This window comes from Enhydra lutris, unplaced genomic scaffold (genome assembly GCF_002288905.1).
Source record: "Enhydra lutris kenyoni isolate GAN:26980312 unplaced genomic scaffold, ASM228890v2 scaffoldscaffold26, whole genome shotgun sequence".
Classification (NCBI taxonomy): domain Eukaryota; kingdom Metazoa; phylum Chordata; class Mammalia; order Carnivora; family Mustelidae; genus Enhydra; species Enhydra lutris.
The window spans coordinates 12,005,043-12,031,207 of NW_019154110.1; the positions used below are offsets into that span (position 1 = coordinate 12,005,043).

The 26,165-nt window shown below is 36.5% G+C and overlaps 1 protein-coding gene across 1 annotated transcript in view; it reads left to right on the top strand.

Annotated features, from left to right (window-relative positions):
* The window catches only part of LOC111151262 (BCAS3, microtubule associated cell migration factor), a 578,517-nt gene that overhangs the window by 301,562 nt on the left and 250,790 nt on the right, over positions 1-26,165 (top strand). Inside the window, exons 20-22 of the mRNA XM_022509136.1 lie at positions 9,705-9,805; positions 12,299-12,495; positions 17,210-17,307. Of these exons, the coding sequence (XP_022364844.1) occupies positions 9,705-9,805; positions 12,299-12,495; positions 17,210-17,307 (396 nt within the window). The remainder of the gene's footprint in view (positions 1-9,704; positions 9,806-12,298; positions 12,496-17,209; positions 17,308-26,165) is intronic.

The window sequence follows — 26,165 nt, forward strand, 5'->3', positions numbered from 1 at the left end:
GGACCAAGAACAGTAAGTTTATAATAACTGGCCTAGTGCCCCTTGTACAAATTGGTACATTGGTAACTGAGCACAGTTTAATGACCGAAAACAGTGATTTTTTTTTTTTTTTACCTTCAAGACGTCAATTCAAAAAAGTTCCTGCATATCTTCTACTCATCTTAGTCTCTTTGTAAAGGGTGTTATATTTTATAGTGTTCCCTGAATTTAGAATGGAGAATTGATTATTCTTGAAAGAGATGCATCTAACATAGAGGGTTGTCTGTAAGAATACATTTGCCACTATTGAAGGATTACAGCTTATAATTTTACATAGGATTAGCACTAGGAGACCTGGCTTCCTGCAAAGTAGTCATTTTCATCAACAGAAACACATACTACCATGTATGTATGTTCACATACTTGAGCAGTTGCTAAACGCTGGTCCTATATTTGCTATGTGTGTGTGTAAATAGAGATAATGATAAATGGCTATGTGTGGAATAGTAGGAGAATGAGTGTATATAAGCAATTCCATGCACCCCCCCCCTTTGAAGAAAACATCACCGAATCTAAGAAAATAAGGGGGAAAATGCATGACTCATTATGCAGTAAGCTCAACTTTTATTTCTTACATTGTTTTCTATGATTCATTGACATCCATCTGATTTCTTTGTTTTCCTTTCTTGACTTCTTGGATTGACTACACTAACCATATCAATTAGATTGTGCTTATTCCACAACTTTTTATGAATACAAATTTTAAATAGATACATGGTAAATGTAATTTTAAAGGTATCAAGGTATTAAATAGGCACTGTGTGCATCATTCCAGGTAAATTGGCTCTACCTTGACCTTAATTGCAAATGTTTTGAAGGGATTGTTGCAGTCTTTTTAGTTCTCAGAAGTATATTGGAACAGTGTGAAGTAAAATCTACCCAATCATGTTAAGTCTAAATAACAACAAAACCATTCTATAACCCGTAGTAAGACAAAGTTGTTAGCTATAAACACAAGCAAGGTATTACATAGTTATAATATGATCTTTTAAAATAGTAAGGGTGGACTTTTTAAGCTGTCATGCTGTTGTTTTAATGTATATATAATGTGGTTGTACTAAGAATCGAGTTGCCATAATACACTAATACATAATACATTAAATAGGCACTGCATGCATCATTCCAGGTAAATAAACTCTACCGTGACCTTAACTGCGAATGTTTTAAAGGGATTGTTGTAGTCTTTTTAGTTCTTGGAAGTATATTGGGATAGCGTGAAGTTTTTAGTGGAATAGCTGATCTCGCTGGTAGCATGAAGCCAGCATGTTTTATTCTTTCTCTTCATTCTACGGAATTTACAGTGATGTTGAGCAAAACTAAATTGTGAACCCTTCCAGATTATCTCCAGGTATAACTTGTCCAGATGCTATATGTCAAATGACCATTATAGCAACCGGAATAACAAATGAAAGCTCCTTAGTTTATGTCTTCTGTGGGAATATGATATGATACCAAAGGGGGAGGGAAAAGGAGACAGAGCAGGGCGGGGAAGAGATGCACCCAGGGTTGTCAGTTACTCAGCGAAATCTATTATCTCATAGGCAATGAGGATATGTCAGTTTTCTAATTATATATTGCCTGTGACTGTTCTTCTGGGAATGTGGAATAAAAGGAAAGTGAAACCAGAGATGTACAATGACTGACTGTTAGAAAACTTTAATAATTAATTAGAGAACATCTATGGTTCCACAGGGTCAGGGTGCAAGGAAAATCATTGATCTGTTTAGTATATAACGTAGGTAACGCTTGTTCCCTCTTATGTATTGTAACACTTCAGCTGTTGTTGCTCTGGTACAAAAGTTGGCTCCTAATAAACAGAATGGCCAGTAATATCTAGTGTTGCTGCTTAACTGCTCTGTGTATGACATAATGGAAACATTTATAAATCAGAGAAAAACTTCCGTCTAGACTTCAGTAGAAAGAGAGTTGCTTCCTTAATAAGAATGCTTACCATTTCTCAATATTTAGGTGTGTTATTTTTGACCTGAGAGCCTTCTCCCTTGTTAAAAAAATTATTGTTTAAAAGGCCAAGGTTTAATTTTTGCCAGTTTGATAGTAGGAGAGCCTGACTTGTTTTAATTTGCAAGTTTCTGATTACTGCCATTTACACGTTCTCATTGGCTGTTGCATTGCCTCTTTTGTGAATTGCTTGTTCATTGGGAAATGCCATAGACCACTTTGCTTTGGGATTATTTGTCTTTTGAGCCTTACTTTTTAAAAGGCACATTTTGGTTTCTGTGCTGGGAAACTGCATTCCCAAGCAGCATTTCTTCCTCAGGTCCTGAGTGCTTTCTGATCAGAAACAGTTTGGTAAAGAGCCCTCACTTATTGTATGGCTGTAATATAAATGCTGTTTTTAATAAGTACCAAAAATGTACTGAAATTTGTCCTTGGATGAGAGTTTATCATTGTTGGCCTTTGGGTGAACTTTGAGCCGAACTGTTTCATTCAAGGCAACATGATGTCATTTAACTCACAAATTTTTCTTTTGCTGGAAAAAGGAATGTTGGTCCCCTAAGTAACTGAAAGGACTGAATAATGCCAGCACAACATTATTCACCTCTCTGGTCTCCACTAAAGACTTCAGTATGGCGAAGGTTTTATTGTTTGTGGAGGATTGGTGGGGTTACAGTAGGAAGTAGGAAACAAGCTGCTTTTGGTCTTGAATCTCTCGAAGAATTCTTTGTTCCATTGCCCACAGAGCTGCCAGTTTGACCAGCTGGTACTCAATTCTCCAAATAAAAACCTTTGGATCCACCTTCATTTCTTCATATTAAAAGACTCCCTAAGTCTCTTTCTAGATTTATATGTTCAGCTTATGAACATATTGTAGGTTTTTCAACAGGAGATAAAGCAGAGAGGTATATCTCACATAAAAAACTAGATAGCAGTTGGACTAGGGTTTTGCCCATTATTTGAAAAGTGGATTTCCCTGATTCCAATAGTGAGGTTCATTTCAAGGAGAATAGCTATTTTATATCCCCGGAAGTTGGGAGTGTGGAGTTCACTGGCAACAGAACCTGTAGTTGATTAGCTATGTCTCCTGAAGCTTCCAGAGCTCCATATAAGAGAATTTATTACGGGGAGTTCAAGAAATGTAGGGAAGAGTAGAACAAGAAGAGAGCAGAACCAAATGGATTTTTCCTTCATTGGCTTCACAAATAAGCACTGCTCATTGTTAGTATTATGCTTTGTGTGTTAGTTCATGTATAAAGGATGCTTATAACCTGTTGGTGGTTTATCTGTTTATTTGGATATGCATTGTCAAATCTTTTTCCTTTCATTGCTTTAAAAGCAAATGGTGCTGGGAGCAAATAATTATTCCATTTATTCTTTCATCTTAACAGAATACCTAGACTCTGTGCACTGTGTTGTAAATGCCACAGTTGGGAGATCTGGCTTTTTTCTGAATATCTAAACCATGACTAATACACTAAGAAAAATAATTACCTGCCCTAATATCCTCAATATATTAATTGTAAAAACTTTTCCTCTAACTGGAAGACTAGATACTTTGCAGATGAACCTAGGTTACTGAGATCTAGTTATTACTTTCTGGGTATTTTAGAAAGAATTTGGTTCCTTATAATTTAGGATATACTGTTATTGTTTTGGGGGAAGCATCCTGAAATGTCAAGAGGTTTAAATTTCTCTAGGACTGGTAATAACTCATTTTTGGAAACTTGATTTAATCTTATATATCCTAACCTACAATAAAATAATGGTCTGTATTCATTCTGGTTAATATAATGAATACAGACCATTATTTACTTAAGAAGAACACCTGAGTGTCTTTAGAGGTCTGTTAATATAATGTTTATAACTCTTTGAGCACCTGGGCGGCTCAGTGCGTTAAATGTCTGACCCTCAGAGTCCTGGGATCAAGCCCCACATTAGGGTTCTGCTTGGTGGGGAGTTGGCTTCTCCCTCTGTACCTTCCCCCTGCTTGTGCTCTCTCTTTCTCTCTCTCTCTCTCAAATAAATTTTAAAAAATAATGGAAAGAAGGATTTATTTTATTTTATTTTATTTATTTGAGAGAGAGAGAGAGCATAAGCAGGGGGATTGGCAGGCAGAGGGAGAAGCAGGCACCCCACTGAGTGGGGAACACAATGCAGGGGTTGATCCCAGGACCTTCGGATCATGATCCAAGCTAAAGGCAGATGCTTAACTGACTGAGCCACCCAAATGCCCCACATAAATAAAATCTTTAAGAAAATACAATGTTTATAACTCTTTAATTTAGGAGTTATTATTTGAGTAGCTTAATACTTTGTAGCTGTAGTTTAACAGCATCTAAATTAATACTTTTAACTTTCTCTAACTCAGAAATACTATATTTTATATGGGTAATTTGTAAAAATTCTATACTGATTGATCCTTACATTACAGTGCAGAAGACATCTAAAAAGTCAAAACCAGAGAACTTGTGCAAACTATTTACATATTTGAGAAGTTATATTATGGGTTGACATTTTCCACTTTATAATATTAAGAATTTTGTTGTGGGATTCAGACTTAGGGTCGTTACAAAGGTGCATTTCATCTGCCTGTTCATAATTTTACTTATGTTGTTCTACTGATTTGAACGTTTTAGGGTTTAGATTAACAGGACTAATTTGCAAAGGTCGGCAGTGAAACAGATTTGTTTTTGTTTGCTTTGCACATAAACACATATTAAAATATATAAATATATACATAGAAACACATATGTACACATAGACACACTCATCTATCACTGTAAGACAGCAAAATACACTTCGTGATTTTTTTTTAGCATTTATTTACTCACTAGAAGTATGATCTGCTTTCCTGAGAACACAGTATAAACAAAGTCTGGCTCACAGTTACCTCATAATGATCTGCTCATCCTGCCCTTGCTTGTTGATCTATACTTACCACATGCCTGTGTGTAGAGGCAGTACTTTTGAAGTTGTATTCTCTATAGGAAATTGGCAGTGTAACCTTTCTAGTTAGGTTTGTTTTAAATTACTGTTCCTAAGGTAGGGAAGGAACATGGCAGAGATTTTTACTACAAAATTCCACATTCTTTTCCTGTCCCAAGTTTATTAATGATCTAAGAATAGTTGGTAAATATAAAAGATACTAAACATTTTTCTTTATATAGAAGTTGTCTATGTTGGTCCATTAAACTCAGACTTGTGAGACGTGGAACTTGATTTTTTTTCTATAAACAAACTCTCTTACATAATTCTCCTTCATGCCTTCTTTTTTTTTTTTTTTTAAAGATTTTATTTATTTATTTGACAGACAGAGACCACAAGTAGGCAGGGAGGCAGGCAGAGAGAGAGAGGAGGAAGCAGACTCCCTGCTGAGCAGAGAGCCCTATGCGGGGCTCAATCCCAGGACTCTGGGATCATGACCTGAGCCGAAGGCACAGGCTTTAACCCACTGAGTCACCCAGGCGCCCCCATGCCTTCTTTCTAACAAATATGGAAAAATTAATCTCAATCAGTTACACGCCCCTCCAAAATTGCTTCTAAATTCTATAGAACTTACAGAGTGCAAAGATAAGAGATGGGAGAGTTGGAGATGTTTTATCCTTATTGTTACTACTGGGGGATGTCCCAGTTCCCTACCTGATCACTGGTTACAGGTTCTGATAGGTCTCTGTAGTATCCATCCTTGTTTCTACTTCAAAGCCTTTCCAAAGCCTGTCAGTTCTCTGAATCTCATCCCTGTTCCTCTTGTACACATATGAAGGACTATTCTCAGCTGATCCACAGGGAACTTGGAGAGATTATCACAGACTTGACTGTGTAGACACTCTGTGTGCACACTTCTTCTCTTGAACCAGGTGGGATTTCTTGCTATTTCTTTGAACTCACCCGAGAATGAAGATAGTATTTTTTACAGATGTTTTATCTCTAAAACTCATGGGATTCTGTTATTTTTTTACCCTTCTTTAAGGACCCTTGTTTTACCCCTTTCTGCTGATGGCACTCTTGCTCTAATCTCAATCTTTCCTAATAATTGGCTGGTTAGAAAGTATGGAAGCCTTGCTCTTAATTATCATACTTTCAAGTTTTTTTCTTATGCCACAGTCAGAGTTTTTAATTATTTTTTCATCCTGACTTGGCATGTCATTGCTTCCTTAAAGTAGTGAATGTGGAATGTTCTTCCCACCTGGATTGGGGAAAATTTTTAAACACAAAAATGAGGGAGAGGGAAGGATATTTATTTGATGTTAAAAATGTTACCCCATCAGACTTTTATTTTTTATTATGAATCTTCTGGATGCTTCAAAGCTATTGGAAAATTATTTTTTAGTGAGCATAAGGTATGGAACTCTTAAAATCTCTATTTAGGAATTCAGGATTCAGATTTAATGTTTCATAGATATGTATTTCATATTTTTTCACTTTCTTTGGAAAGTAGGGAGATAGTTGGGAGGAGGGATTCTTTTTCTTCTTCTCTTTTGAACCTTTTACTATGGGAAATGCCAGACATACACAATATTAGAAAACAATAGTATAAATGACTCTCCATGTACCTATCATCCAGCTTCAACAATGATCAACTCATGACTAATCTTGTTTCAACTACAATCCTACTCCTTACCCCTTCCCCAACACTGTACTCTTATTAAGTTTATCCCATTTTGATAAGGGATAAATAAATGTCCAACCATTCTGGTGTCCTTGCATAGTCCAAAATCCAAAATTCCATTCACTTAATACTTACAGAATGCTTATTCTGTGACAGGTACTAGCCTGGGCTCAGCATATATAGAATGCAATGTGAACTCCTGAAAACATTCTCATTAAATACTAGTTAGTTATACAAGGATGCAGTTTCTCACTTCTCTTTACAACATTCTAATATCTTTCTTTCACAATACCCTAGCTTTATTGGGGTAGGGGGAGCCCTAAGCCATCTGCTGGTCCTCCCTCCCCACCCCCTTTGTTTTACTGACTCATCTTCTGTTTTCAGCCTGCCTTACCACACCCAACCGTGTCACCTCCTTATAATTATCAAAACATTTTCCTTATGCTCCCACTTCAAAATCTTTGTACTTTATATTCTCTTTGTGACACTTTCCCCTCACATATCTTCATGGCCCATACCCTCACCTCTTTAAAATCTTCTCTGCCCTCAACTCCTTTCCAAAGTATGTCCTGACCTTTAGATATTTGTCCTTAGTCACCTTCTTGACTCTTATTTGTAGAGGGTTTGAAGGATCCACTTTTTCTGTATTAAAAACTTAATACAGGGGTGCCTGGGTGACTCAGTCGGTTTAAGCTTCTGATTCTTGATTTCAGCTCAGGTCACGATCTCAGGGTTGTGAGAGTAAGCCCTCCCTGGGCTCCACACTCAGTGGGAATCTGCTTGAAATTCCTTCTCTTCCCCCCACCCCTCCCAAATAAGTAAATCTTTTTTTTTTTTTTTTAAGATTTTATTTATTTATTTGGCAGAGAGATCACAAGTAGGCAGAGAGGCAGGCAGAGAGAGATGGGGGGAAGCAGGTTCCCCGCTGAGTAGAGAGCCCGATGCGGGGCTCGATCCGAGGACCCTGAGATAATGGCCTGAGCCGAAGGCAGAGGCTTAACCCACTGAGCCACCCAGGCACCCCTAAGTAAATCTTTTTAAAAAAGAATTTAGTATTAAATTTATTTATTGAAAAGATATATGGTTTAGGAACAACTCAGCCTTTTGCAAGCATAAATTTAACAGTTTTATAATATACACCAAATTATTCCCAAGAGGATGCTCAGATATTAATTAGATAATTATTATGATGCTCTTTTCTTTATGATAATCATTGAGAATTGTAAGAAATTAGATGTTATTCTGTGGTGATCAATGGTGTTTTATGCCAAATGGCAGCATGCCACTTAGAAGTAGAACTATGATTTTGAAAAAAATAGTAGCTAATTGTTTTCACCACTGCAAATCTTACACTTTAATACTATTTATCCCTTTCTGGATGGTAATTGATAGCTTAGGTACCACTTCTCCTCCACCAGCAAGTAAGTTAGGTTTTTTTGAGCACACATCCTTTAAAATCTTGCCCTACGTTCTCTATCTCACTAAGATTTAGTTCTTTAGAATACTTTGACAAGAGTGCAGTGAGATTAGTATTGTCAGTCACTGCTTGTGAAGGTATAACTCCTAATCAGCATTAAGAGAGTTAAATAGGGGGCACCTGGGTGGCTCAGTGGGTTAAGCCTCTGCCTTCAGCTCAGGTCATGATCTCAGGGTCTTGGGTCGAGCCCCTCATCAGGCTCTCTGCTCAGCGGGGAGCCTGCTTCTCCCCCTCTCTCTCTGCCTGCCTTTCTGCCTACTTGTGATCTCTGTCTGTCCAATAAATAAGTAAAGTCTTTAAAAAAAAAAAAGAGTTAAATATGTTCATATCCTTTTCTTTCATTTTTAGGAATGTAGCCTAACGAATTAGCACATGTAGATGCATACACACAAACCTCTGGGTGATGGAAATTATGAGATAATTGTTGGTTTCTCATTCTTTTCTGTTTCTTCTCTTTTTTAGTACTCACATACTTTTCTTCCTCTTTTTTCCCCTTTTTTCCTACTTCCCCCAGTACTTTACTGCTTTATTTCTTTTAGTATTAAAATCATAGATGGAGGCAGAGAGTATACGAGAAATCAGTGTGTCCTCTGCTCAGTTTTGCTGTTAACTGAAAAGTATTCCAAAAAATTGGGGCACCTGGGTGGCTGTCTGTTAAGCATCTACCTTTGGCTCAGATCATAATCTCAGAATCCTGGGATCAAGCTCCATGTCAGGCTCTCTGCTTAGTGGGGAGTCTGCTTCTTTGTACTCTCTCCCTCAGCATTCTCTCTTTTGTTCCCTCTCAAATAAATGAAATCTTTAAAAAAATCCAAAAAGTAAAGTCTATTTATAATAAAAATAAGCGAATAAATACCATGGGACTTTAAAAAGAAAGGCTAAGTTTTTATTGGGGTAATATTTGTTTTATAGTAGGAATTCAATAAATGTTGAATAATTTTATTACTTTGACTAAGCAAAGGTTCTTCTTTGTATGAGAAAATAGTCTCTTTGGGTTTTTTTTGGTGTTTTTTTTGTTTTGTTTTGTTTTTTTGTATTTTGTAACTGTATTCTACCACCTAAAAATTGGGGAAACTACTGAAGTATCCAAGAAAATGAAATATTTCTTTGGATGAATGAAATGTTTCAGGAAGTTTTTTTAAGTTAAAAATGCATATTTATGCCTTTTAATTTATATGAAACTACTAAATAGGCTCTTAAAGAATATTGATTTTTTTTTTAAAAATTCCTTCCCAAATTATAGGAACTGCATCAAATTCATTTCTTTGTTAATTGGAGATAACTGAAATGTGCTGAATCCTGAGCACATGTGATGGAATTGTCACTGCTCCTTAATGTACTCACGCTGCTAAGGTGCAGTTGGTTGTTACTTCGTTTACACTGATACCTGTCATGATGAAATTCCTGTAGATACTTTTTAAAGTGTACTCTTCATTGGAAATCTTTCTTATTCCTAAGAAATTCAGTCTTTCTTATTCATCAATTATTTGAATTGGCTTTGTGCATTAAATGTCCTATTTTATCTTAAAAATTAACACAGTAACCAGGATGGTTGCGGCCACATGAATTTTTCCACTGCATGAGTTAAAGTTGCTTAAATATGTTTTCTTTCTCCTACAGTGGTTCCCCCTGGAAGTCCGGGGCCCATTACTCGGCATGGGTCCTATGACAGTTTAGCTTCTGACCATAGTGGACAGGAAGATGAAGAATGGCTTTCTCAGGTAAAACTCTAAAATGTTTGGCCTGTTAAAGTGAAAGAAAACAGAGATCCATTGTCTGTGTTTATGCTTGAATTCCGCAAACTTAAAAATTATTTTCCTTAGAGGAGAATGGGCAGACTTGGGAACTCTTTGTGGGATCATCAAGAATTAATCAGATGTCTTTCCATATTAAGAATTTCTTATAACTACTGCTGCAAGGATACATACACATATATTTTATATGTATTATATACGTGTGTGTGTGTGTGTGTGTGTGTGTGTGTGTACATTAGCTTTCATACAGAGGGTATAAAATATGCATAGCTTTCAGACAATCCATTGATATCCCTTAGAATCTCGGGTTTTAGATGGACTATTTAGATTAAAATGAGAATTGGTCTTGTTGAAACCGTGAAGCCATTCAACAATGTGTTGGCTATGTTTTGTGGAGCCAACATTTTCTGAAGATTAGACCCATACTCTGATTAGAAAAGGTCAGCCTTCTAATCTGCACACGTCCTGATTGTGCCCAGCTGGGTTTCTTCCCCCGGCTCCTGGACTGCTGCCTGCACTGGTCTCTAAGTCTGTCCTGTGACCGCTCCAGCTGACCCTTCCTCCCCTTGCCAGGTGAAGCCGTCTTCATCTCAAGGGCTTTGAAATAAAAGATACTTGGGCAGATTTCAAAATGATGAGATTACGAATGACTTTATTACAAATGCTGTTATGTCTGCCTCAAGTCTGACATCATTTGGTGAAGTTAATGACCTGTCTCAGATTACCAATCCAAGCAGCTTGTCATCAGACAGGTGCCTCATGGAGGCCTTACAGTTTCACTGCTTTCTCAGGGAGGGTAGCCTGAAAAACTAAAAGGAATCTGGAAGCCAGAGCATCCACATTGTTTCTAGGTGACATACACCTCATTACACCTGAAGTACTCGTAGGAAGCCTCTTGAAGGAGGGCCAGTGCTTCGGTTCCTGGTATATGGAGGTGCCTCCTGTCTTGAGGATACCACAGTAAAGTAAACAACAACAACAACAAAAATGCTGGCAAAGAAAGCACTGTCCTTCACTTCAACTTTTCAATTAGAAAAAGGGGTAATGTGTGCTGTCAGTGTGAAAGTATATACAATATGTTTGTACTGCACACAACAGGAGAGTGAATAGGAACATCTGGCCATCGCCTCAGTGAAATTGCATAGGCATCTGTTTACCTCTCGGCTCTGTGACACGGATGGTTTTGAGCTTAAAATACACAGAATGCTTTATCTGTGGCCTAATTTACATTGCAGAATACAACTACTTGAATCAGAAATTGCTGTCCTAAATCTGAGTATTTTTCGCCCTGTGATTAGTGGGAATGAGAATATTGTTCCAAGACCGTGATGCTTCTGCCCTTTAGGACTTACCAAACACAGAGCTGCATTCTGTGAACCTTTTCAGTTATGTTTTGTTAGGAATTAATCACTGCTATCAGAGAAATGTGATTAAATATGAAAGAACTCAGGGTAAAACTATGGCGCATGGGAAGTCAGTTCCATAAAGTGTATATAGAGACACAGATATAGCAATTAAATACTTGAAGAGGTAGTCTTTCATCAAACGTTTGCATATTTAGTCTCTTCTTAGAGTTGCTCACTTATAAAATCATATGATATGTTTATCTTCAGGTTTTACTCTGTATCTTCTACACTCTGCTTTGTCTCTAAAGTCTTTAATATTGGCACCATTCCCTGTCCCCTCCATAGAGCATGAAATTCACAAACAGTATTACTGTTTCATAGCACTTAAAATACCTGTGTCAGTGTTCGTGGTAGTGGAGGAAACATTCTAATTAAATAATGGCATTTTGAAGACAAATCTAGTCTGAGAGAAAGTATATACTACTCTCTTCATTTAAAAGTTGATTTGGGGGGATTTGAGGGTAGCATAGTAAATATTCCAATATTTAATTATGGAAAGAAACTGGCTTTGGGTGTTAAAAATTATTTCAGACCTTTTCCTTTCCTTGGATAGTTCAAGAACAGCTTCTAGTTTGTCATGAGCTTGCTCCTCAGTGAAGGAATTACTTTTAATCTGTGGATTGACAGGTGTAGTAAGTGGTAAGTACTGTCTAGAATGAATGAATGAAGAAGGTAGTCCCTAGGGAATTGGTGCTAGTTATATGAGAGGCAGGCAACTGGTCCTTTTACTCTTTGACTTTTGTGTTGTATTACGTGTGGAACGTGTGTGTGTGTGTGCGTGTGTGTGTACATGTGCATGCTCACACCTATATAAATACACACACACACACACAAAATGAATTTTTTATTTATTTTGGTAAAAACCAGTAGAGGGATGTAGAGAATGAGTATATAGGCTGTGATTACCATTGCCTTTGGAATGTGAATGCCTTGTACCTCTCCCACTGGGTTAATATGGGCGTGGAGGGTGTTTGGAGGCAGGATGGGAAGATCGAGATAGGCTCTTAAAAGGAGGTCATAAGACATTTAAGTCATGATTTGTAATCTGTTCCAGGTAGAAATTGTAACGCACACTGGACCCCACAGACGTCTGTGGATGGGTCCACAGTTCCAGTTCAAAACCATCCATCCCTCAGGCCAAACCACAGTCATATCATCCAGTTCATCTGTGTTGCAGTCTCACGGTCCAAGTGATACTCCACAGCCCCTTTTGGATTTTGACACAGATGATCTTGATCTCAACAGTCTCAGGTAAGAAGAACTAAGGAGTAATTTGACTGGATTAATATATTCATTTTTAATGAGCATCCTAGGTAATATTGACATTTTCCTTTTCGGCACAGTTTTGTGGTGCAAAATACATCCACTGTAGCTTATGATTCATTATTATTGCTGGGGATCTTATGTGGGATCTCCTTACATTCAATAAATATTTGTGTTTCAGATTGTATTTCCCTAAATCTAATATTCAGTGCATTTAAAAAAAAAATCTCATTTTATGCTGCCTTCCTCATATTTCTAACTGCTTAAAGTCTGAGGGTACCCTCCCTTCCTGATCTTCATCTTTCAACTAACTTCATCTAAATCCTACTTATTCCTTCTTTTAGGCTTTAAAAAGTTTTTGGATGAGAAAGAATTGATATAAATTGACTTATAGTTTAATACACACACACACACACACACACACACACACACACACACACACACAAACACACACACACACATATTCATCATATACGTGCTCTGGCCCTCACTTGTAAGAATCACAGTATAAAGTTTATGAAGTATGCTTTTTATTATTAAAGATTTTTTTTCTAAAGCAACTGAGAACTTTTTGACTTTTGTAGTCTCAGGTTTGCCTACCAGTTTAATTTGTTCTATCCAGACCTGACACATTCTGATTCAACAATAAAGGGCTCAGTCTAATGCAATTAATCTCCCTTACCTTGTCTTCTCTTACAAAAAGTTCTGTAATGTATCTTACTTGAATATAAAATAGACCTTTTCCTTTAAAAATTATGAAAAATGTGTCCCAGTTATATATTGGAAATACATTTTTATATATCTTTTTGTCAGTATCTGTTTGTCTAACAATGCAAAAGCTGTTGTAGATGAGGCCTAATGTTTCTTCCTTAAGAGTAATTCATTGAGTGCCTGACTGGCTCAGTCAGTAGAGCATGAGACTCCTGATCTCAGGGTCCTGAGTTGAAGCCCCACATTGGGTGTAGAGTTTGCTTTAAAAATAAAAGTAATTGGTATAATGGAAACATGTCTCCTATAATATCTTTTTCAGTGTCTTAATTTTTTGTTTGTACTTTATTTCTTTCTTCCATACATTTTTGCCTTTTTTTTTTTTTTTTTAAACCTAGCATGTCTTTCAGCTTTTCAGAAGTGGAACTTTTCCCTCAAGATGTCAGGCAATAGTGTCAATACTGAGTGCTAAACCCATTTTCATTGGTACTAACTGTCAAATGTGATCTGCTGTAGATTGTCCATTTTCAGGAAGTTGTCAGTCCTCAATTTAATGATTCAGTGTGTAGTCATTCATGTTTATAAGTCATTTGAGTACTCAAATGTTAATAAATAAGGCATTTTAAATAGACAACCCATAAAACTGCGTTTATTCTTTTTATTGAACTATTCACAAGATCCTTTTTTTTCTCTGATGACTGTCACCTGGTACTATAATAAGCCCTTGTCCCTTTTCTTTGGAGGATATCTCTAGCTTCTTATATATGCAGCTCTGTTCCTTTGCTTTGTAACCTCCAGCTTCCTTCATGACTCTTTACTTCAAACATAGCCCTTCACCTAAGAGCTCTCTAACGTGCATCTTTAGACAGCCCCTGTCCTAAATTCTTTCTACAATTTTCCTCAGGGGCTTTCCTTTTTCTTACACTAAAGCACTCCCAGTATTTGTCATTTAAATGATTTTAAGCTGTATGTATTTGATTAGGATATTGTCCCGGTTTTTTTGTTTTTGTTTTTTAAATAGACTCCACAGCCAGCATAGGGCCTGAACTCAGGACCCCAAGATCAAGACCTGAGCTGAGACCAAGAGTCAGATGCTTAACTGACTGAGCCACCCAGGCGCCCCAATTATGGTCCTGTTGATTGGATAAATCTAAACTTTAGATACCTTTATACTGAGTCACAGGCTTATACATTTCTTTTGATTGCTGTTATAATTTATATCTAAAAATCTGAGCATATGGGCCCTTGGTTAAAACCTTAACTTCCATTAGAACACAGTTTTGATGGGAAATTCAGATTCAACTTACATAATTTGAATTATAAGTGGCCTCTTTAGTACCATTTCCGGCCTAGCATCCAATTAGAAATCCAACTATTTATATTCTCCCCATTCCTGTTTCCTGTTGCTCTGAGTGCTTCATCTCTATTTCTTCTGCATTTCTTTAGGCTATGTACAATGGCACTATGGCTGTTATCCTTATATTCTCCTTCAAATTGTAAAAGATTTATTAGATGTTTTTTATTCAGCCGACTCTTTACACCTGGTACCTTTCCTGTACTCCACAAGACAGCACTAAGAATGATGTGAATCTGTGACAGTCTACCTCCCTATATCCCATCCTAAGTGGGGAGCAGGCAGGTATAGAGTTGACTGTCATGTCCAGAAGGGAACCAGGGTTAGCGTAAACTCATGGAAGCTCCTTACTTGGAGCCGGGAGTTAAACTAAAAAAAGGTCAATGAAATATTTATTTTTAGATCTGAGAAATAGATCTTATAAAAGAAGCTAAGATACAAAGTCTAGTTTTCTACTCAAGATTAGCTCCTTTTACTTTATTGTTTTATTTTTTTCATCTAGTTACTTAACACATCCATCAGCTCACATATTTAGTATATATGTATTGTGATTATTTTAGTGAGGACATCTAAAGTTTTACTTTCATCAAATTTCGGTTATATAATATAGTGTTATCAACTACAGTCATCGTGTTATACATTTGATCCTCAGACCTCATTTATGTTATTTTATTTTAAGTGATACATAATTCACATAACATAAAATTCACGGTATAATTCAGCAGTTTTTAGTATATTCACTATGTTGGACGGTATCCCCACTATCCAGTTCCAGAACATTTCTATCACCTCTACCAGTTTGTTTTTATTTTTGTCATTTTTATCATGGAAAAATTTCGAACATATATAAACATAGTTAAAACTAAAGAAAATAATAGAATAAGCCCCCATGTATCTGCTTCAACACATCAGTTCATGGCCAGCCTTGTTTTACCCCACCCACAACTCGATTATTCAGAAGCCCTGATATAAACTGAATTAATGATAGGAAATTTATTAGCCCACTTAAGTTGTTTAGACCAGGAAGGGGCTTTACTTTGGATGAACTGACCATATCTAACTATGTATTTTCTTATTTCTGTTAAGAACCAGAAAACATTTTTTCCAGACATTTCAAATAAATGGCTCCTCTTTTCTCACTGGCCCAAATTTGCTTAGGCCTGCCCATCATGGAGCTGATTAATTTCTGCCAGGAGCTGATAGGATTACCATGACTGGTGTAGCAATCAGCTGGGGTAGAACAAAGGTTAGGTGGTACCTGCTGTCTGCAATGGCAGCAACCAGTCTTTGTTCTCAGTACTTTTCTCACAAAACAGATACACAAACATTTAAACCGTGCTTTTAGTAAGTATTCTTTTTCTGCAGTGTGTTCTTGGCAATTCAGACTTCTATAATCTGTCCCATGGCATTTATCAACCTCTTATCTTCCACCGGGATCCCTGGAAACTCTGTACTTCAGCCAAATCATGCTCCTCAAGCTGCCCTGCGTTTGTCATGCTTAGTTACCAATCCAAGAGTCTGTTTGTTCTCATTCTATGCTGAAGGAGTGCTTCTTGCTCCTCTGCATATATACATAGCCTATGACTGTGTCCACATTCAATTCATGTTCCACCTCCACGAGATCTTTAAGTCTGCTGTGGACCATGTATTCATTACTCCCTTTTCTCATTCTGAGCTCTTATTGCCTATTTCACTCATTTTCACACTTTTCTTTTGCATCAGTCATGTGCTAGACCACATATCCACACATAGACCTTCTAGTTCATGTTTTGTTTCTGCCTGTCCCTAGAATAATACTGACACATGTTTAATATTCAGCAGATACTCATTGGATGCATGAATTACTGAAAATGCATGCTTATATTGCTATAACAGGTTTTTATTCTTCTAAGTTGCATGTGGGTCTCAGATCTTCTAATCATACCAATTTTTTAATCTTAATAGTATTTATCTAATACAGCTGGAAAGCGACTCTTGGCATTTATAGATTTATCATTCCTAAGCAACTTGAAATTATATGTAGTATATTGCAGTTTTGCTGATACTCTAATTGATTCTTACATGCTAGTTGATAATTTTATGGTGGTAACTCAGATAATAGTGATTTTAGCTAAACCTGTGGCCATCACATTCCAACACAGCTTTGTTTTCCTATGCTTCTTGTCATATATAAAGTAACTTTCATTCAGGATTGTAAGGGAGTTCCTCAAAATTTCGAATCTAATATATGCTGCCTTTTATGGTGGGTGTTACTAGGTATGGTGCTATTCATGAATTTGAAAAGTATCAAAACTCTTCAGATTTGTCCCTTGGAAATATCATGGGTTTTGGTATAAAGTATTTTGTTTCCATTCCCGTCCTACTAAATTTATCCCTTTCAGTTAATGTCAATTTTTCAACCCCTTAAAATCTATTGAGTAACTTACAAAGAGGAGAAGAGGTCCAGAGTATAGGAAATATTTGCGGTGTGTTAGATTTGTGCAAGAGTTAGGGACTGCGGTTCCCCTTTTTGTCTCATTTTAGAATGAATGCTTCTTTAATGGATTGGCCTATTCCAGCATTCCTGATTTAAGGTCTGTTGCAGCACACGACAGTTTTGATGCCGGTAACATATGTGAATTAAATTAAATTGCCTTACAGGATCCAGCCGGTCCGCTCTGACCCAGTCAGCATGCCAGGGTCATCCCGTCCAGTCTCTGATCGAAGGGGAATTTCCACCGTGATTGATGCTGCCTCAGGTAGAGAACCACCTCCAAAATGTGTGCCTGATAGTTGTGTGCATTTTAAATTTCTTTTCCTGCACAATGGAGAGAATGAGATTTTTTGCCTTCCTCTTTTTGTTTGTTTGTTTGTTTTGGGACGTGCGTGCATGTTGTGCATGTATACACCTGTGTGTTTGTTAAAACAATACTGTGCCTACATTTGTTGCTAAACAATGCCATGCATTTAAGTATTGTTAAGGTTGGTGAGTGATGCGGTAGGGTTGGCACTTGATTAAATGTAATGAACACAGTATTGAAGGCTACAGGGTTGATGACTGTTTTGCCTTTGATCTCTCAAATGTGGAGAAGCAACCTTGACAGAGAACGTAAATACAATATATGGATTCAATTTACTCAACCTGTTGAGTATCAAAGGGCCTGATCTGTGGAAGTAGAGAGTCCAAATGCTGTAGCTTAAATGGTTTTATTATTGAAAGCATAAAGTCTAGAAATTCATTAACTTAACTTTTAGTCGATCTATCACAGTTATTAACCTCCTCTCCTTGGAGCCAAGCCGTGGATATGTATCATTAATACCTGGGAGTAGATCTTTGCCTCTGTAGGTGATGGTTGCTGCATTAGTATTGTCAAACTGTTTTCTGCTGCATCTGCCAAATAACAGACCTGTTTATGACAATACATTTTTTCATCTCTAAATGTATTGATAAAATAAGGACAGTGGTGCTTTCTGTTTTGGTGCAGCTGCAGAGCATCTGAAGAAAGCATACAGTAGGGTTTCATCAAGAAAACGTCTCTTATGAGTAGAATTATTAAATACTCGGCATTAGCCAAACAGTTGAGTCAGAGAGGATTTTAATCTATAGCAATTTCAAAATCCCCGGAGACTGCTGATTTGATTGAGGCTTAAACTGTGAAAGAAAATGGAAACAAACACAGAACTGATTTGTGAAGGTCACTTTTAAAAGACTAAAGCTTCTGTTTCTGATTCTGTGTCTGGATGTTATTTGGAAGTTTTGAAAGCTGAATGGTTTTGTACGTTTTCTTAGCTTTCTGATTCTTTTGGTCAGTGGATTGTACCTTGTGTCTGATTTAGCTGTCCATATCCAGGGCTGTGCCTTCATTTTTAATGTAGACTCTTACTTCAGAGAGCTCATACTTGCCCTTCTGCTTTCTCTCGGCAACCATGGTTCGTCCCCTGGAAACAAGCACAGAAATGTGTGAAGTCTCTATCCTTGCTCCCCTGCATTGAATGAAATATTGAGATGGGCAACTTAAACAATACATCTTTTTGATAGTTTCAGTCTGAGAATGCTAACAGATCCCGCTCATCTGGAATTATCATTTAACCATCTTGAATCCTGGCAGCGCTGTATTGTAACCTGAAGTTTTTGATTCAGGATTACAGTAGTAGCCTTTGTTGGGGGATTTCAACATTCTCAGACTGCCATAGTGTGAATGTTTGAGTCAAGTGACTCCCAGGCAAGTGAAATACATGTCACTAGAGCAGTTACTGGTGTTATGAGAAGTTGCCGTATTCAGCACTCTGCTCTTAGGTAATACTATATATTTATCATGTAGCACTATCTCAGTTTTAGCTCTTTGTAATAAGGTTCCATCTCCTGCCACAGATAGGAATTTCAGTGAGCTCTTGGCAACCATCGTTTGATTTAAATCTGCCGTGAGAAGAATTTTTCAACTGATGTTTGAAAAAGGAACTAGATCTTTGCCCTTGATTTACTTATATTTGCAGCAGAGACACATTGTAGGAGATGCTAGGATATTGTTCTACAGCTGTGAGCCTCTGCCCGAAAGTACTAATCTTTTGAGTAGAGAAAGGACTTCTTGGTGACTAAGCTCTGTTGTTATTTTTCTAAGCCTATTTTCATTCCAGAAAGCCAGAGTTCCTTTCTGAGACAGAGCAGTGAAATGTGTGTGCTGCTTTTTCTAACTTTGAGCTAAAGAAACCCCATAGATGAGGAATTGGACTGTTATGAAATAATAATTCTCTACTTCTCAAATGGTTTGGATCCCTTTTGTTCAACACATTTTTTTAAGTGAGTGAATAATGTTTTGTTGGGGAAGCTTAATCTACTTTGTCTAATAGGACCACTGTTCTAATAGACTTACTTTTCTTTTGGTAATTTAGGAAGACGAGAGACTAAATGGTTTGGGTTCCTTATAAAAAGAAGTTAATGGGAAAATTCTGCTTCAGGTTCTTCTATTAAAAGAGTCTAATAAATTTGTACAAGTGCTCATGAACCAGGAAGTGCTTCTCTGATTATGACCCGTGCATTGAAGTTAGCTACATATGCTGAAGATGCTTTTCTGGAGTTTTGATTGCTTTTGCTTGGAGATACGACTGCTGTAGCACCTCCTCTTACTGGGCTTCACTGCTTTGTTTTACCTTCATGCAATTTATACAACTAAATGTATTGCCTTTTTAATTGTTCCTATGGCACATTTTATAACTGTCCTTCTATTTCCAGTGACAGCTCATTCTCTGTCTAAACTAGTGGTGGCTTAATTAGTTTTCATTTAATTGCTTTTCAGAGGCATAGAATTTAGAAATTTAATGTGATATGATTAAATCTTTTGACAGTTGTAACAGACTTCAGAATGAAAATATTTTATTTTTATACCTTGGGCCAGCCTGTTATGTTTTAGATATCTATATATTTATCTGGCAGTGTTATTCTATTGAAACTGAAAGCTAAGAAATTTTGTTTTTATAATTTCTTGATCATCTAGTATGTCTTTTCTTCACTCCTTCACAAAGAAGAACATTTCCGAAATTATGTTATGCTTTTCTTAACTTCAGTGATTTAGGCGTGGCATAAATTCTATGCCTTTAGATGCCAGTGACCCAGCTTCTTACTGTCTCTGTATAAATATGTGTATAAATATTTGTAAGTGCTTCCTAAGGAGATGTCATTCCTGTAACATTTGAACTTTGGTGATTCAAAAGGGTACTATCCTACCTAAAATTTTGAGTTTAGGTAATTATGAGATGTTCCCTTCTGGACTTAGGGAGAAGACCATTCTGGAAGGATACTTTATAGAATTTTACCCTTATATCCAGGTTACCCAGAATAAAGGAGGTTTGAAGGAACCATTCCATTTTTCATTAACATCGGTGTCTCTGAATCATAGATAACATTTCTAGACAAAGGACTTTTTTTCTCTGTACATTTCTTTTGGTTAGGCATCTGAGAATTTCTTCTCATTGTTTGTTCTTTACAACATGATAAAGATGTAGGACCTCTGAAAAGAAAGTAGAAAGATAGCTGTCCATGCCTCATTCAGACCTTGTTTCCCACCTGGTGACTGATCCTCTTGTTCCAGACTTGTGGGCTGTACCTGTTGGGTAACTTAATAACAATCTCAAGTGGCTTTAGAGTCATCCAGACGGAAAGCCTAGAAAGATCTAGTTCATCCTAAGTTTGTTTCTCTTCGTTTGTGGCTTTACTATAGCAATTGATGTTTACCAATAAAGAACTCAAAGCATCTGAGATTGAAAGACAGACTTATGCCTGGCTCATGTGAAGAGCAGACACCTTTGTCCAACTCTACAGAAATAAACATTGTATAGAAAAAACGTTATTGGAAGTGGTGGGGGCATCATTTATGTACATTCCTATGGAAGATGATAGTAGGAGAAGGAAAATTGAGACAGTTAAGTAAAATGAGTTCTTATACTTTAGAGCAGGCTTTGATAAATCAGGAATTAGTGTTACAGTAAACTTTTCTATAAGTAGGGACAGAGTTCTGGACTCAAGAGAAATATTATTTTTGTTGTACAATTAAAGAAATCTAAATAATTTCTAAGAAATTCATTAATCCAGAAGATACTTTTTCAGCACCCAGTTTTTCCCACTATGAAAATATTTGTTTACATAAGAAAATGAGACACTTAAAAATGCAAATCGGTTTGATTCAGTTGATTTTATAATGATTCATTTATGCCTGCTTTGACTGGTTTTATAGTGATCATTTATGCCTGCTTTATGTACTTAGCATTTGGTGCATCGGACATTTAAAAAAACAAAATAATACTTATTTGAGAAGTATGATTGGGTAGGCAACAAGGAGCTTATTTAAGTCAAATCTCTGCTGGAGGGATGTTCATATAGAGGCATGCTTTTATTTTACAGAGATTTTTGTGAAGTGCTGAGGGAAGAATATTCCAAAGGATTATATTTCACTGTATCTACAGTTGTCATTCCAATCTGAGGCAGAAAGACTTAGTTACTGTGTCTTAAAGCCATCGAAGACACAAGAGATGCTGGTGGTAAGAAGCAAAGAGATTTGTAAGAAACACTGTTTAGTCATCCAGTGGTGAGGCTACTTAGCGCCATGATTTCAAAAACTAGAGTTGAATGACAAAACCATGACATTGAAATCATGGCCTTGAACATTTCGCTGAAACTTTCAACAGGTGTTATTTCCTACCTATCTGGTCTTCTTTGCATCTGTAGAAAGAATTTAGGGTTCCCAGTGCAAAAAAATCATTTTACTTTTTTGGGCAGAGATGTGTTCGTTATTTCTTAAAATAATTCTCAGATATGAAAGATAATCAAGTTCTTTAGAAATTTTGACATATTTCTTTGCATACATGATGTGGTTTTCATTTAGTAGACTTCCAGATACTCTTTGTGATTATAAGGTGACGAAAAGCCCAGGCATACTTGTACCTTGAGTATTCAAAGCCTATGTGGGATCAGTAAGAGGATTATGGATGAGGGCGAAATTAAAAGAAGGCTTAGTTGTGACCTGTGAACAGTCCCTCAGAGGGGAAAAAGGAGGTCAGTAATTTTACTTTGACACTATTTATTCTTGAAACAGTTAACAAATATTCAAACTCAGATGTTAAGATTGGCTTTTTTTTAATTAGAAAAGAGAAAGTTTATGCATTATTTCAACTCTAATCTGATGAACACCTACTTGTCTGTATAGAATCAAAAATTTTTTGTCCATGAGGAAGGTGATCGGCCACATCCCTCTCCTTCTGATTTAAATATTCCTCTCATTCTTCTTTCGAATATGTGTTAGGATGTTAGAAGATGAAATTCAAGTTAACAATGTGGAAAATTTTAGCTCAGCACAATTAAGAAAAAAAAAGATTGCCCCACTTGAAGATGAAGAAACTATAAAGAGAAGTAGAAGAAGCTGTTGGGAAAGCTTTTTTTTCTGATGACACATTGCTTCTTTGAATAAATCTTTGTGTCAACTAAAACCCCGCCTTTGCTTTCTCTATTGCAAGCACCAAGTCTTTGACATGGCTTTAAGTCTTTCCTAAGCATTTTGAGAAGGAATTGATGGAATTCTCCCCACTGTTGATATACTGGGGTACCATATATTTACAAGGCGTTTTTTGGCCAAAAGACCCAACTTCTCTTTTTTGTACCTTTATTACTACATCTTTAATACAAGGCCAGACTGTTTATGCAGTCTGTTGCTTGAGACCGTAGTGGCAGAGGGACAATATTGGGGGCAGTATTAGAATTTGTTTAAGTCTGAACCGGGAATTCCATTTGTCTTACTGACATTAGTGTCAAACTGTTAGTGCCACACTATTTTAAATTGTGTCCGAGGCTTATGCTTATAGGTGCCATCTATAAACTTAGAAAGAAACAAAAGAGTCTCTCCCCATTGAATATGTAAGCCCAGTGAGCAATTAAAAAGCAGCTTGGGACCTCACCCGGGCAACTAGTCGGAACCAGAGCTCGTGATAGTCCCCTGGATATTGTTGAAAACTGTCAGAGAAAAGCTAAAGCAAATAATCAAAGTGAAAATAATTGTTCCCGGCGAAAGTCTTGTTTTGAAAAGTTGGTGTAGTGGAAAGAATAGAGTAGTAACTTAACAAATCTTTGGTTCTAGTCTTAACTCTGCCTGTAATTGCCTTTTTGGTAAATTGCTTTGAAACCCAAGGCTTTCTTCCCATAAGAAATGAAGGAATTGAAGTAGATTATTTCCAAAGCTCCTTTCAGGTTGAAAAATCTATCAGTGTGTACTTTGGATCACCTTTGAAGAATTTTTAAGTTAGGGAGGGTATAATTTACATATAGCAGAAATGTGCATGTCTTAATCATACAACTTGATGTATTTTTATACCTGTATATATCACTACTCAGAACAAATTAGAATATTTCCATCATCCCAGAAAGTTCCTTCATGCCCCTTCCAGTCAATATACTACCTTTGACCTAGAGATTATCACTATGACTTTTATCATCATAAATTAGTTTTGTCTATATTGAACTTCACGTAAATGAAATTATCTTATAGATACTCTTTTGCATCCGGCTTCTTTTATTTAACTTAATGTTTTTGAGATTCATCCACATCTTACATGTGACATTAATTCATTTTTTTACATTGCAATATAATATAAACATAATAACAGTTTATATACCCATTGCCCTGTTGTTTTCAGCTTTTAGCTTTTTATGAATAAAGCTGCTATAAACTTTCCTGTACAAGTCTTTTTTTATCATGTATGCATTTTTTTTTTTTTTGCATGTGAAATCATAAATTTTGAGCATATACCTGGGACTGGAATTGCTGGATCACAAAGCAGGCTCTTGTTTAGCTTTATTAGGAACCTCCAAGAAGGTATCCTGAGACAACTATACCATTTTTCATTCTTAGCAATGTGTTAGCCATTCTTGTAAATGTAAACTGTAGTTTTAATTTGCTTTTCTCTGATGAATACTGATATTGGGCCCCTTGAATGTACTTACTGGCCAGTTGATTATCTTCATTTGTAATGTATTTGTGAAGCCTCTCACCAACTTTTATTTGGCCTGTTATCTTATTGAATTCAAATTCTTTAAATATTTTGGATGTAGGCCTTTCGTCAGATATTTGACAAATATTTCCTTTCAGTTTATTGCCTTTTCACTTTCTTATTGGTATTTTTTGACAGCCAGAAGTCCAGTTTTATCGCTTTTCCTTTTGTGTTTTGTGTTTTGTGCAAAATTTTTTGCCATTTCACCAGTCTTGAAGTGATGCTTTTCTCTAGTCATTGTGTAGTTCTGGCCTCTGCATTTAGGTATATGGTCCCTTTCAAATTATTTTTTATTATGCTACGAGGAAAGGATCAGGGTTTAGTTTCTTCCATGCAGTTTCCTCTGGCACTGTTTATCAAAAAGATAAACTTTTCTTCCAAAGAATTTCATTGATGCCTTTTTAAAAAATATATTTTTCCTGGATTCTCTATTCTGTTCCATTGATATATGTGTGTGTTTTTCTCTCTTTACACCACTACCATACTGTTTTAGTTACTGTAGCTTTTTAGTCAGTTTTGAGATCTAGCAGTCTAATGCCTTCGCTTTTGTTTTTCATGTATATCTTGGCTATTCTAGGTTCTTCGCATTTCCAAACACATGTGTATAAGTATACATACCAGTAATTCGTGGTGTGGTCCACTGATCTCTGAAAGTCCCCAGGACACTTTGAAGGGGTCTGTGCGTGAAAACTACTTTTATAGTAATGTGAAGTCATTATTTGCCTCTCCTTTTTTATACTGCATTGACATTAAGTCCAGATGGTGCATAAGCAATGGTATATAAAACTGATGGTGTCTTAGCATAATAAAAGCAAGAGCACCAAACTACGCTTGTAGCTGAAGGTATTCACTCATAGTTTAAAAAAAAAAACAAACAAAAACCTCAAACAGGGGCACCTAGGTGGCTCAGTGGGTTAAAGCCTCTGCCTTCGGCTCAGGTCATGATCCCAGGGTCCTGGGATGGAGCCCTGCATTGGGCTCTCTGCTCAGCAGGGAGCCTGCTTCCTCCTCTCTCTCTGCCTGCCTTTCTGCCTACTTGTGGTCTCTGTCTGTCAAATAAATAAATAAAATATATAAAAAAAGAAAAAGAAAAAATTGTCTATGATACAGTCAAAATCATTTGTCGAATGGGCTCAATAGCTGACTGGATGCAGGAGAAGAAAGGATCAGAGACTCAGAAACAAGTCAAAAATTATGAAACTGAAGTGGAGAAAGAAGAAAATAATGAAATAAAAAGAACTCAGTATGAGGAGTATGGGGTAGTGTTAAATTGTCTAATGTATGTGTGATTGTTACACATGGATGACAAGGAGGGAAATGGCAAAGAAATAAATGAAAGGCTGAAAATTTTCCAAAATTAGTTAAAGATATCAACTCTCAAAGTTTCAAAAAGCTCAGTGTACCCCATAGAATAAAAACAAAGAAAATCATACCTAGATATATCAGAGTCAAACTATTGAAATCCTGAAATCTTGAGGCAATTTTAATGTACTGTTGGATCCTATTGGCTAGTATTTTTGTGAGAATTTTCACATCTGTGTTCATCAAGGATATTGGTCTATACTTCTTTTTTTTTGATGGGATCCTTGTCTGGTTTTGGGATCAAGGTAATGCTGGCCTCATAAAATGAGTTTGGAAGTTTTCCCTCCATTTCTATTTTTTGGAATAGTTTCAGGAAAATAGGAATTAATTCTTCTTTAAATGTTTGGTAAAATTCCCCTGGGAAGCCATCTGGCCCTAGGCTCTTGTTTGTTTGGAGATTTTTTCTTTACTGGTTATGGGTCTGTTCAGATTTTCTATTTCTTCCTGGTTCAGTTTTGGTAGTTTATATGTCTCTAAGAATGCATCCATTTCTTCCAGATTATCAAATTTGCTGGCGTATAGTTGCTCATAATATGTTCTTATAATTGTTTGTATTTCTTTGGTGTTGGTTGTGATCTCTCCTCTTTCATTCATGATTTTATTTATTTGGGTCCTTTCTCTTTTCTTTTTGATAAGTCTGGCCAGGGATTTATCATTCTTATTAATTCTTTCAAAGAACCAGCTCCTAGTTGCGTTGATTTGTTCTTTTTTTTTTTTTTTTTTT